At 38.4% G+C, this 13730-nt stretch overlaps 3 protein-coding genes across 3 annotated transcripts in view; 1 reads left to right on the top strand and 2 right to left on the bottom strand.

Moving 5' to 3' along the window:
- On the top strand, positions 2419-3131 carry LOC109826078 (ferredoxin-like). Its single transcript, XM_020393045.1, is given in 2 exon segments — positions 2419-2754; positions 2757-3131. Coding segments are annotated over 2 exon segments (426 nt in total). The 5' UTR covers positions 2419-2547; the 3' UTR covers positions 2976-3131.
- LOC109824896 (transmembrane 9 superfamily member 1-like) lies at positions 3633-11910 on the bottom strand. Its single transcript, XM_020391527.1, has 12 exons — positions 11715-11910; positions 7740-7932; positions 7539-7643; positions 7374-7391; positions 7163-7251; positions 6928-7080; positions 6681-6815; positions 6423-6589; positions 5552-5646; positions 5061-5434; positions 4160-4433; positions 3633-4076 (listed from the first exon to the last, which is right to left on the bottom strand). The coding sequence occupies exons 1-12, from the start codon at positions 11790-11792 to the stop codon at positions 4009-4011; spliced, it is 1749 nt and encodes a 582-aa protein (XP_020247116.1). The 5' UTR covers positions 11793-11910; the 3' UTR covers positions 3633-4008.
- The window catches only part of LOC109824897 (E3 ubiquitin-protein ligase RNF170-like), a 14311-nt gene continuing 13731 nt past the window's right edge, over positions 13151-13730 (bottom strand). Inside the window, exon 5 of the mRNA XM_020391528.1 lies at positions 13151-13605. Coding sequence (XP_020247117.1) covers positions 13493-13605 — 113 coding nt within the window. The 3' untranslated portion in view covers positions 13151-13492. The remainder of the gene's footprint in view (positions 13606-13730) is intronic.

The raw sequence follows: 13730 nt of genomic DNA, 5'->3' as shown, positions 1-13730 counted from the left end.
TCAGAATCAGAAGATTCATAAGAATCAACCGAGACTTTGCTCTTGCCCTTGCTAACCATATTAATCGTTACTTCAATGTGGTGATTCTTGGGTGCTTGTTTCTTGGGACGAAAGTGCCTTCTTCTAGATGACGAGATCGTCGATGGCTCAGTCAATCGTTCGAAGACTGGAGATTTGTGTGCTGACTCCCCACATGGGCATTAGGAAAGCACTACAAAGATAAGCTTCTCACAGCAGCAACGAGATGGTCTACTGGGTATTGTGTGTTTCTTGGAGGAAATCTAATATTATGAAAGAGTAAGAAACAGAGTGTAGCCTCTCGATCTACAGCTGAGTCTGAGTATCGAGTCATGACGAATTTGACTTATGAGCTAATCTAGATTAGAGATGTACTAATAGAGATTGGTTATTCTCCGGAGTATCCCTTGAGCTTGTATGGAGACAATAAGGCCGCCATTTACATAGCTGAGAATTAGGTATTTCATGAGAAGACAAAACACATAGAGATTGATTGCCATTTGATTCGTGAGAAGATAGAGAAGAGAATCATTAGAGCCAAGCACATACCATCAGATCATCAACTTGCAGAAATTCTCATTAAACCTCTTGGAAAAATACAAATAAATTTTATTTGTAACAAACTGGGCAAGTACGATATGTATGCTCAGCTTAAAGGGGAGTGTTGAGAGAGTAGTTGTTCATTATTGATTAGTCCCACGTTGGTTAGGGGCAAGCATCTTTATTTCCTTAAACACTATAAATAACATCCTAGAAAGAGCTAATAAACTCACTAGGGTTTTCACAATTACACTAAGTGATGTTAAGTTAACATTGTTGTATTTATTTTGTTACTTACCTTAAGGGGAACCATTAAGCTGCTTGTCTTTTTTGTGTTTAATTTGTTAAAATCTTATTTGAAAATTCTCAAAAATTTGTGTGCGCTGTATGGATTACTCTGTATGACTCCTTTCTTTATTGTTGGACATTTCGAGATTTCACAGTTACAAAATTGTTTCCAACCGTGAACTACTGATGCATTTCTATTTGTGCAGTAATAATGGAAGAACTATCAAGAGTAGTGGATCCGGCAATCCGCTGTGGCAGTTGCTGATTTCACTCTCAACTGATTAGCCTTATCAGCTTTCATTGTTAATCTTTGCCTTCAGATTTCACGTAGGATCGCATAAAATCTCGTGCATCTTTGCTTGCATTGTCCCCATTTTATGTCAACGTGTGTTCACGTAAAATGCATCCAAGGAGTAATATCTCCTCATCGATGTCATGTAGTACTAATTATATGATGTACTGTTGATGCCTGAGTTCTCAACACAGTGGGATTAGAGGCTGATCTCAAATAACAACGGGGTTGAGGGTCAACAACGAATATGTTAGGGGTCCCTTCGTCCCCTCTGGTGGCCGATCCCCTGATAGGATGAGGATCCTGCAAAACCACAACACGTTAGAGGACCGGAGTTAGGTTCTCCGGTGATCCCTCTGACGATTAAGTTAGTCTTTAGCTTGAGTGGAGAAGGATATCGATGAACTGAACTATAGTTAAGTGTGCATAAATTACATTATTTAGTAAGGGATTGTTCTCTTTAGCCAGAGATGGCTTACCATGGTTAGTAGGCGATGAGCCAACATACACCATGCTGAGAGGGGTGAAGATGTAATTTTGGCCGAGGCCAAGCAAGCAGCTAAGTCGGCAGATGCATTACAGGTATCGGCTGCAGATGAGATGAGTCATCTATGAGCTTGATGTGATGGTGACTAGGGAAACGTAATGCAGATGGAAGGCGGTGAGTCATGGAGACTATCGTGGCAGCAGCAATGACGACATTGGCCAGCTGTCGGTGAGGGGGCTCAAGGTCAAGCAGCCTCTCGACTCGGCTCTGCGAGACGGCTGACAAAGGACGCCTCTCGACTCGATCTTGCGATCGGGTCAATAAGTACCGTCTTTTTAGTCAGCCCCGAACGTTGTCAACCCGGCCTTGTGGAGTGAAGAGGAGTGGGGTCGACTTGAATGGTGAGTCGAGAGGGGACGCGTTTCGACTCGCCCCGTGTTAGGAAGGGTCGAATGCTGAAGCCGCTCGAATCGTCCTTCCCAACGTATGGCTGATTAGGTATTTAAGGTGGGGCACGTGTCGGCTCCTCGTCAAGGATTAACACTTAGCTATTTGTAAGATATAACATGTACTAATACGTTCTCGCTTGAATTGAATTATCCGATTTCCCCCGCGTCACGCGGGGCCTACTTGCTAGTTGTAACATAAAAAACCCAAACCTCAGTAACTCAAATAACCACACGCCCAAACTCTCCCACCACCACCCAAATCCCACCACCTCGCAAACTATCCAAAAACCCAAGCAATCCCTCAAAAGAGATAAGCCCTCCACAAATAACCCTCCACGTTCTCACCACGCATCATCTCCACTCAAACCTCATCCCTTTCCCTCCTTTTATACCCCGCCTACCTACACTGCACTCCTTAGCCATCTCGCACTCCTCCCTCTAAAACACCGACGCTGCCGCCGCCAACAGCAACAATGGCCTCCCTCTCCGCGCCTACTACAACCCTACTAAACACCCCCTTCATCAACACCTCCCTCTCCTCCCACCGCCCCGCTGCGGTCTCCTTCAACCTCAACCTCGGCCGAGGCAAGGTCACCGCGATGGCGACCTACAAGGTCAAGCTCATAACACCCGACGGGCCGATGGAGGTGGATTGTCCGGACGACGAGTACATCCTCGATGCCTCGATGCGGCGGAGGAGGCCGGGATCGAGCTCCCGTACTCGTGCAGGGCGGGGTCGTGCTCCTCGTGCGCCGGAAAGGTGGTGGAGGGGAAGGTGGACCAGAGCGACGTGAGCTTCTTGGACGATGAGCAGATGGATGCCGGGTGGGTCTTGACTTGCTATGCCTACCCTCGAAGTGATCTCGTGATCGAGACTCACAAGGAGGAGGAGCTGGCTTGAGGATGACTGATGAATCCATATGTTGCTGTTATGCTTATCCTTTTTTTTTTTTTTTGGTTACATTGTTTGAGGTTGGATCTTGTTGATTTTGATTTGAAGATGTATGGCTACAAAGTTAATTAAGGCTGATCTTATGTGTTATGGCTTCTTATGTTATTATCGGTAGAGCAGTGAAATTAATCACTCTGAGTTCCGCTATTGAACTCTATTCTCAGCATTCACTCCAGATGAATCATAACTAACAACTAAAAAAATTTATATCATATGGTTGTAGTCGATGAATCTGCATCTTCCACGCTTATAAACTGTTCTGGTTGATATTATCAGAAGGGTAAAATTTGTAATGACAAATAGCATTAGTACACCAGATCTGCCTGAAGGGAGCAAGCGGGAGGTCGATGCGAATAATTACACAGTCAGAGACTAGCAGATGACCGAGATGGGCTCCTCAATCTCAAATCTATGATGGACCATGTTGTATCTCACAACACCCTTGTCTGCAAAATGTTTATCAAAATACTTGCACGACATGCAACATATACAGCCTATATCTTAAACGACGTAAAGGTCTTTAAAAAACCGAAAAACAAAGGTTCCTAGATTTAGCCCACCAGAAAAGTATGGAATAACAGAGACTGTGTTGCTCATGCGCGACCATAATGAGAAATATAGACTGGATAAGATATTATTGGGTCCTCAGTACAGTCAACAATCCATTTCATAGAGGGACAAGAACTGCAAAACTCGTCAATTTGATCCAAAAAAAAAAAGAGAAGAAGAAAAAAAGCTAAAACAATGGAGCTCAATGTGATTTTCTACAATAAGTAGACACACTACAAGTATAGCAAACATCTGTACTAAAATAATGTAATAAGAAGGCTTGTTTACCTAGCCTACAAAAAATTGGAAAGCTATGGCACCTGAAGTGCAAAGGTAAATACCCTCGATCCAATTTCAATAGGCTTCATATATACTGTCAAAAGGCTGATCTCTCTATCCCCAGCGCCATTCCTTTCTGCAAGATGCACTTTTCTTAGTCACATTTGATATTCCTGTAAATCCTTCTTACGAACAAGGTGGCCCCGAGATAACCAATAGCACCTGCAGGATTTTTAAGTAATAATTATTGTTCAATAACTATAACTCTTATGCTAAAATATGTCACAATAGAGAAGAATACTCACCACAAAACATTCCTAAACCTAGACAGAACATCAGAGTGTAGCCAAAATAGAAGCTAGTCTGGAAGAAACCAGACATCTTGGTCTTGACAAAGTAATAATAGATAGAGTAGAGGTAAACATAGATGGAAGTTGATGCAGCACAGAAGAAAGAGGTCCACTGCCAATGGTAGTTCTCGGCATTAAGTAAGAAATATGTGCCAACAATCGTGACACATATGGTGACAATTATGAGGATCACGAAAACCAATAGCATGAAACCGTAGACGTAGTACACCTGCAAAGCATGGCCACGTGTCAAATTTAGGTAATCACACGAGGATTTCATAGCAAGAAAGCATCAATCAAATATAAGAAGTGAAATTTCAAAGAGTAAAAGGGGGTTAATTGCAGATAGACCCTTGTACTACCGCCCAATTGCAGATGGACTTCGTGTAGTTCTATTGTTACAGATACTCTCTTGAGTGAAATTTTCTCGACTCTTTTACCCCCATAGAGAAAATTCAAAGCTGTTTTTGACAAACAGACCTTATGAGGTAACAGTCAAAAAAAATCACACAGGGGGTCTGTCTGCAATTCCGCAATAGCACAAGGGGTCGATCCTAACCCATAGTAAAGTGAGGCCAGTGTGTCCCTCCACTCTATTAGTTGGGGTGCAGTGGACATGGCACACTTCCAAACCATCACAATCAGATTATCAACATATCTTGACCTAACTGATAGTTTGGATGCGTGCTATATCAGCTTACCAGCCAATAGCGCGAAAGGCAAACTAGACCACATTTACTCAAATCAAATCCTAAAGAGCTTCATGAAATATACTTCCACTGGGGAATAGCAAGAGAGAGAATTAAGATAAGGTTGAAAAATTCCAAAACAGAGATATTGGCTCTTGTATGATTACCTTGTAATTCCAAAATGAAGTGAAGACAAAGTACATCTCGATGAATATGCTGCCAAAAGGAAGCAAGCCTCCCATAAGTGAGACCACAGAGGGTGTTAGATACCATTTCTTCTCTGGGATAGGACGAGGAATAGTCTTCACACGGCATGGGTTATTTGGAGCACCACTCCAATTCCTGCCCACAACGGTGCCTAGAAGTGCGAGCGGAAAAGAGATGAAAGCCCAAAGTATGAACACTACCACCATTGTCCCAAAAGGAATAGCTGCGAGCGACCCATAGAAGATAGCAACTGTGTTGAGTATGAAACCAATTGCAAAGCATAGAAATGGGAACAGAGATGCTGAGAGGATCATCGACTTTATCCAGCTTTTGCCTGTTAGAAAGTTATGTATCTTTAGCGAGGATAAACATCTTGCAGTAGCAATTTGAACATAATAACTAAATATTGCAATTAATAATAGGATGAGAAGCAACTAGTGAAGATGTATACCGCCATGCCGCGAGTAAAGACCACCACTTACATAGCCTGAAACGAATGAAGTAAGAGCATAGCACACTATGAAAGTTGTTATAATAGCTCCTCGCCTGGCCATAAAAAGTACATGGGTCAGGGTCAATAGAGAACCATAAATAATGGGACACATGGGTAAATATCTCTTGCAGAAATTTTTATCTGCCATGTGGTAAAGCAAATTGACAGTTACAAAATAATGTGTGCATTGTATTATCTGGTATGTAGGGATGGTACATCTACAAGCTGGTTAACCTTAAGTGCTCTGTGTTGCATCTTGAAAATGAAAAAACTTGAGAATAAAATAGACAGTTCAAGGTCAAAGCTAAAAGAGTTGAACCAATCTTTAGGCCACAAAACAGTTCCATCACACATTCTTTCTCTGGCAAGAGATTCAGGGGCAAGTTAAAGAAGTTTAACCTATCTTTAACCACCAAAGAGTTTCTTTCATCAAGAAGTTCTCTGGGGCAAGAGATTCAGTGGCAAGTTAAAAGGGAGGCAAGAGACTCAGTGGCAAGCTAAACGGAGGCTCCCTCCCAATAGATATACGATAACTCATGACAAGTTAAAGGATGTCAACCACAAACTCGGCATAATAAAGAGCTACAATCTGCCTCCTCTCACAAAGAAGAGTTACCAGACTTTTCAAGCAGAAAATAAGGGAGATAAACTGTGCCTCGCAGATAAAATTACTTTATCTTCATATTTAGTTACTGTTTACAGACACATGCAAAAGTGTTCGCTGCTATAAAAAATCATAGTGGAATTACTACCAGTGTCACAGTCTTCAAGATATTACTAATGCAACAAATGCAGGGAAGAAAAGGGTGAGGATAAGAAGGAAGCATACCCGATGTATAACGTCCCAAATATTGCCAAAAGGATCACTATGAGAGTAAGCAGTGCCAGCTGAGCACCAGTACCAACAACAGAACAAAGAAGAACCAAGTTGCGAGGTGGTCGGAAGACATCACCATGGACAAGTTTCCATCCAGATTCTTCACTCACATCTCTTTCCTGGTAAATTACAAGCACTTACCACTAAGCATATTGTATAACAATATAAAAAAGAATTATAGTTTTTTTGTCATAAAAAGAAAGTAATCACCAGAGACTCCAGATCGTCATCTTCACGAGCATATTTTGCATAATCATTTCGAAGAGTTCGCATCAATATCATGGATACCAAGCCAGTCAGGAAAATAACCATCATAAAAGAATTGAAAACGGAAAACCAATGAATCTGTACAAACAAAAGAATTTAAGAAAGGAGAACACTCAACCACCGTTATTACTTCACACATGTAAAAAACTACAAATATGAGAGTAAAGAGGTAGGCAGGGTATGAAAGTACCTGGTGTTCGAAAAAAGGGTAGTCTAAGTAAACATCAAAACGATGTGCAAATGTAACATTTGTTGCTGACCATTTGACTGAATATGTCATTTCTATTGGTTTCCCAGTTTCCAGGAGCTTTGGAGATTCTTGAGTAAGATTGACGTGAATAATCTGCTTACAAAAGAAAATTTAAGACCTAATAATGACAGGTGTAGATTATTGCTGATGACATTAAGTTGCAGAATATTTATACCTGATTACCATTATACTGTACGAGAATTTTCTTGTGTGTGAAAAGATAATGTTTGTTTTCATCATTTTTATCCTTTTCTCCCACATAACCTGGTAAAAGCACACATGCAATAGCCAATTATGAGTAGCATAAAACTCAATAGAAGTTATAAAGAAGAAAGAAAAAAGCAAGAAAGAGAGAAGGAAAGAGAAGATCACAAACAAATACATACCCCATAAGGGCAAATCATCTGCAAGGTCACAAAAAGAAGAGAGAACAAAGAGTAAGCATTAGATTCATGGAAATGATAAATGATACAAATTAAGTCTACAAGAACGAAAAAACATAAGCAGATGGTATCACGTAAACGGAAAAAAAGCAGCAAACGTACACATACCCATGAAGAGTTCAAACCAATATGAGTTATCTATTGCATCTGTAAACTGCTTCACCTTTGCATTATCAAGTTCAAGGGTACAAATGGTGCCCTTGTCAACATCTCCTGATATATTCCAATAAATACAAAAACAATTTATTTACATGGTAGCACGCAATCAATCACGTGTTAAAAAACAAAATACCAAAAGACAATGCATACTTTGAAATTTTATGTCGATCTGGCTGTCAATAAGCTCATTACCACCCAAAACCTCCCCAAGTCCACCCCACTTATGTGTGGGATGCTCAGATGGTTTGCAGAATGGAAGATTATAATAATTGTACATTTCTTGAGGATTGTGATAAGGGCCAACTTTATTTACCCAGAGAGTTATAGGATCACCAACTTGATACTGCATACAGAATTCATTACTGCTGTTAGATTAAACCAGATAATTTTTTTCATAAAGATATCTTCAGATGCAGACTGTAAGAAAAAATTCAATTCTTCCGAGCGTACAGTACTTTCAGCTTTCTTATTAAACAGATAAGACAAAATTAAAAAGTAAAAAAAACGAAGGTCAAAAGCATACAAGGAATTGAAGAAAGAAGAAACGAAACCTATGAAACTAACATTGCAAACACAAGAAAATAAGGCGACAATTAACTTGAGAAAAAAACACAAAGAACCTTGTGTAGACAGGGATGAAGCAGAATTCAAATTAATTTCAAAGAGAACCATGTGAAGTGAACAATAAATTTATGAGAAAAAGGCAAGTGTGTAGCAGCATGAGACCACAACGTACCAAAGTTGTACTGTATATTTGGCGACAGACACCAGAACAGAGGATAGGAAGGATGGAAGTGGGAAGAAAGGAAAAGAGAAAAAAGAAACATACCTCTGCGGTTGAATTTGGAGCAGGATTAAGGTTTAACTTGGGTCAGATCAGATCCAAGCCAAAACCTATAAGACCTACTGACCTAATTTATATCCAAGTAAACCTTAAACTTCCTCACCTAACCAGTAAAGAAAGCAACAACACTATATCCGTAGCACTAGCAGCTGCAACTTTGGGCTACAGCAGTGTTGGAATCTTTGGAACAACCAAAAAGCTTAATGCAAAAATATATTTAAGACTTGGAATCATGTTAGATGATTAAAAATCTTATTCAAAATAGCTAAAATGATCATGTTTGATTCATTTAGTACGCAAAAATCTTAAAAGTATATTTAGTTTTGCTTAAATGACATTAATATAAAATACTTAGATGAATTACTACAGAACTATTTGAAAAGTACTCAGTCAACTTTGAGAGCCTAGCTATTAGGCAAAACCCTGTAGGAAAATCAGGGACTAATCCAGAAATTTTTTTTCTAATGGTGGCACAGATACAACATATAGATACACTTATGTCATATAAATTCTACCAATAAGAGAACTTACTTATCCAATAATCGGAATATAGATATACAGTTCTGGATTTGAGCAGTTTTTTGTTCGAAATCCGACCCAATAAGTTTGAGGATACCTAATAAATTTTAGTTAAGTTGGGGCACCTAATAAAATTTTGTGAATGCACCTGCTAAATTCCTAGTGAACTTCTAAAAGTTTGTAAAACCGTATAAGGGCATGTGCCCCCAAACAATCGCACGTAAATCTGTCCTTGATGAAAATAATAAAAGGATAGCAGTAGAAGAACTTTTTTCCCTTTCAATAAGGAAACAACAATACGCCAAAAAATAAGATATGGGCAGCATAGAAGAAGAGGTTTGTATAACTTTTTAGATAGATCCATTCTTTCCTAAAATGGGCAGTGGGATAGTTTTCCTTCAACCAGCAAGAAGTGAAAATAAAAGGTAATTGGGATAGGTAGACTAGGACAAACTCATAAGATGTCATATTCACGTTTTCAACTCAATGACCTCGTACGCTTATGAAAGTCCCATGCATGATGAGTCTGCTTCAAAATTTATCAAACATGCTTGACCTAGAAAGGAATTCTTATTCTTACCTCTCTGTAAAAATCATATAACTTGTGGATATCGATATGTTAGTTGCTAGATAAAGCAAGTACATATAAGAAAGATATTGAATACAAAATCCAACACATGCACTTGTTTATCACAATCTGGCTGTGAATAAAGCTATAATGTACGATGTAAAAATGTGAATATTTATTTAAAAGGGCCAGCCAAGTTTCAGATGTGAAAATCTCCATTTTACTTCAATATTATCACCTTCAAGGTTACATATTACGATATAGACCAGTTGGTCTTGGTTCAGATATAAAATTTCCACTATCAGCAGCATCAAGGTCAGGTAAAGATCCTTGGAAAGACTGAAAAGAGAAAATAAGAAAGGTGACAGAGCCAAAATGCAAACACTTGTTGACCTAAAGAAACAACAACAAAGCTTTTATGTCAAATCTTTCACACTGGTTACACGAAAATCTGCCTTTGTTTAGCATTAAAAACACAAAATCTTGAAGTACTCCGAATGTGGGAATGAATAAGTTGAGTGCTAATTTAACGGCATCATGTGCATCTGGAAAATGAAATTATATAAACTTTACGAGAGATCTATGATAAGCCTGAAAAAAGCTAAACTAGTGGAAGCCTGAAAAAAGTTAAACTAGTGGCTTCAAGACCTTTTCTTTAAGCCTTTCTTTTTCTTCATTGATCCCTACTCACTGTGCACCTTTAGGCTTAAATATGAGGTAAGAATATTTGGCAGAATTCCAGAATATGGATATTATTAGACAAAATCTATCACCAAAATTAACTATTTTCCCCATATTAAGTAGAACTTGTCATAGGAAATGAAAGCTGAGCCATAGCTAAAGAGATCTAATTATGGTGTTGGATTGGACAATGAAGTTAAAATATGGATGGCCTGCCGCCTAAACAAGCAATTTTTTTCTCACTTAACCCCCTAGTTAACCACTATGCTTTTTAGAAACTTATTCTGAGATGTCACTTGTGGCTCAATGGTTTCAACTTATATAACTTGCCTACACGGAGTTAATACACATCTTTTACTAGAAAAGTATCCTCATTGATAATTATCAAGAAGCTTATCTCACCATATAAAAGTACTATTAGTTCACTAGAATGCTCGCAAGACCTGAACAAGTAATTGCATACATATGCTTCTAAGTTCTAACATATATTCATATATCTCATATGATGTGTTAGTAATTCATGGATTCTTTGAAGCACATGTTCTTACTACCAATTGAACTGAAAGCTCAAAAAGTGTCTCAGCAACATCCTAGAATTTCTCCTTATTCTGGAGAACACTGCGAGATTTCCATAGATTAAGGGCTGCTCATACAGTGCAATTTTAAGTGCAACATATGTAGAATGCCGGAAATGTTGCATACAACATTTTGCTGAAGGAGATTAACCTCAATTCATCATTTGGATATCCACATATTCATTGCGGTAAATATATTTCCAAAATCTCAATCTAACATTTCATAATTACAAAATCTGTTACATTTACATTTTTGCTGTAGGAAATTAGTTTCCATTGCAATAAAAGTAATTGTTTCTCAACGTATAGAAAAAGATTGACATTTTTTGAATTAGAATCCACTAATTTGATAGTGTGGCGTTAGTTTTATTATTTTCAGCTAATGCAAGAACTCGTAGCATTTAGTGAGACCAAATTGGCTGTATCAAATGCTGCAATATTTTTCAACGGAACAGAAATCCAATTACCATCTATCTTCTATCAAACCTATCGGAAATACAAATTTGGTTTCAGCATTAGTTGTTGTCTGTCTATTTCCTATCAACTGTTCAGATGTTCACATTTAGTGGCACCACAGCAAGTTTTTGTAACTGGACATAAAATAATGCTCTATTTAGCAAACAAATGAATACAGGACAAAGTGTTTTGCGAATATTAAGCTAAACTAATGGTTTTTCTTGAAATCCCCAATAGAAACTAAGAAAACAGATCTAAACACAGCTGAAAAGACGAAAAATTCCAATTTTTGAATAAAAAAACGTAAAGCGATCTAGTGAAGAACATCGGTATCCCTAAATATCAGATCTGTGAAAAGAAACGCAAACAACCACTGGCGCAACGAAGGATCTTAAACTCTCTGCAAGATTTCGAGGGATGAAACTATAGATTCAGATATCTCGGGTTAGGGATCGAAACTTATAGGCGAATCAGAGGGTTACCTTGTGATTGGACTCCGAGGCGGAGGCCGATGCAGCGACGAGGAGGACGACGACGAAGAATCGAGAAAAACAATGCATCGTTGATTGAATTGCGGGAAAACGCCCTAGCTCGAATTTTCGCCTCTTTTTATTATTATTTTTTAATTTTTTATTTTTTGGCCACGATCGAGAGAAAGTGCGAAAGAGAGAGGAGGAGAAAGAAGAAAAGTTCTCGGACTCTCTCCTATTTATATTTTACAATTATATACGATAAAAATGTAAAAGAAAAAAAAGGTAAGGTTTTTTTTTCGTATTGGTCCCTTACACCTCTAATGATTTGCTAATAGTCAATCGAATCATTGAAATTGCTAATAGGTCCCTCCAGTCATAAATATCATTGTACTCTGGGCCCTCTATTAGTTTTTCAATTAAATTTGTAAATAGTTGGGCACTTGGTAAATAGTTGTTAACCCCACGAGGTCAATCCCTTTCATCAGTTTTAATTATTTGAGGGGCTAATACAAAATTATGGAAGATCACAAGACCGGTATATAAAACAAAACTAAGAGGGGGTACGGGCGGGATGCGATCGCGAAGTAGTTATCTCCAAAAAACGAACTAGATGATACTTGACAAAATCTAGAAAGTACTAACAGAATATAGTTACACCTTATCCTCATTGAAAATACGAAATATTTGATTATTTAGTATAGATATGGAAATACTGAATATGAATTGGCAGAATTGCTATCTCGTTTAAGAAAAACCTATTAAAAAAATGATACTAATGTACTTCATGTGTTGTGACGTGATTAGTGTGATAAACTTCACCCATAGTTCGTCTATTGATAGCTCATAAGAGCTTTGCTACAGGAACCCAACATATGGAACCAACATGGAGGACAGATGAGGTATCGCCCTCCTATTGCATAATGAACTGATCAGCTCATTATGCAATAGGAAGAGGACACCTCATCTCTCATTTCATATTTTGGAAAATTTTTCATTGCATAAAGACCCACATGTTTCAAACTAATTAGCCCTCAAATTTTACATTTGCAAGTAGACCCCTTTGTGAGTTTTCCCCACTCTTTTTAACTCTCATGGGTGATTTTGTTAAAAATAGTAATTTTTTCTTTTTCTCTGAGAGTGAAAAAAATTAACTCCAGAAATCTATCTACAAATATAACACTAGCGGAGCAGTAAATACAAACGACAAAACTACAGGGGGTATGTCCGCAATTAATCACAAAAAATAACTAGAAGCGCAACAACATTTGGGAGCTGAAAACTGACAACTGAAAGTTTTACACCGCAAATACAAGTTGCAAGGCCTCAAATGCCTCCTTGGGTTTGTTAGGAGCCAAGGAATCTCGGTGCGGTCTCAGGCCTCCTCCGCGTTGTTGATTCAGCATTAATACGAACCCTCACAAGCTCATCATTCCTCACATAAAAACTTTCCAAAATGAAAATAGTAAATACCAACCAGTCCATATTGATTCTACATGATTATATACACACATCTGGAAGCGGTGTGAAGTTTACAAAAGGCAATCGGCTGAAAAAGACAGTGACATTTACAAAACACTTAAAAGAACCATCTTAAAAACTTGGCTTACAGAAATACTGTCTCCTTCAATAAGATGCCGGGCCAAGTAACAACTGGCTGTAGAAGTAGCAAGGATCAACACCTCATCGCGCTAAGATAATACTTCCTCTGATCTATGAAAGCTGAGCATGCATCTAGGACATCTCCACTTTCTGCTGAGTATGGAAACATGATCCGATGAATGGGAAAGTCAATGGCCTCCATGTCGATAAAGAAGTAAAGACCGGTATATAGCAGCCAGATGAAGGAAAACAATTAACAGTATGAGGAAATCATCCAGTAAACCCACCAGCCCAAGAACTCCTGTAAACAAAATAAAAATGAGAACATTTTCAGTTCGCACTAACATAAACCAGGTGTTAATTTTAGGGGTAAATTTCATTTAACCCCCTGAACTTTGAGAGGTTTTGCACAATAACCCTCTTAAA

The sequence above is a fragment of the Asparagus officinalis genome, chromosome 10 (genome assembly GCF_001876935.1).
Source record: "Asparagus officinalis chromosome 10, Aspof.V1, whole genome shotgun sequence".
In the NCBI taxonomy this organism is placed as follows: domain Eukaryota; kingdom Viridiplantae; phylum Streptophyta; class Magnoliopsida; order Asparagales; family Asparagaceae; genus Asparagus; species Asparagus officinalis.
Note: the sequence above shows the minus strand (reverse complement) of the source record. Positions and strands in the feature narration are given on the sequence as shown.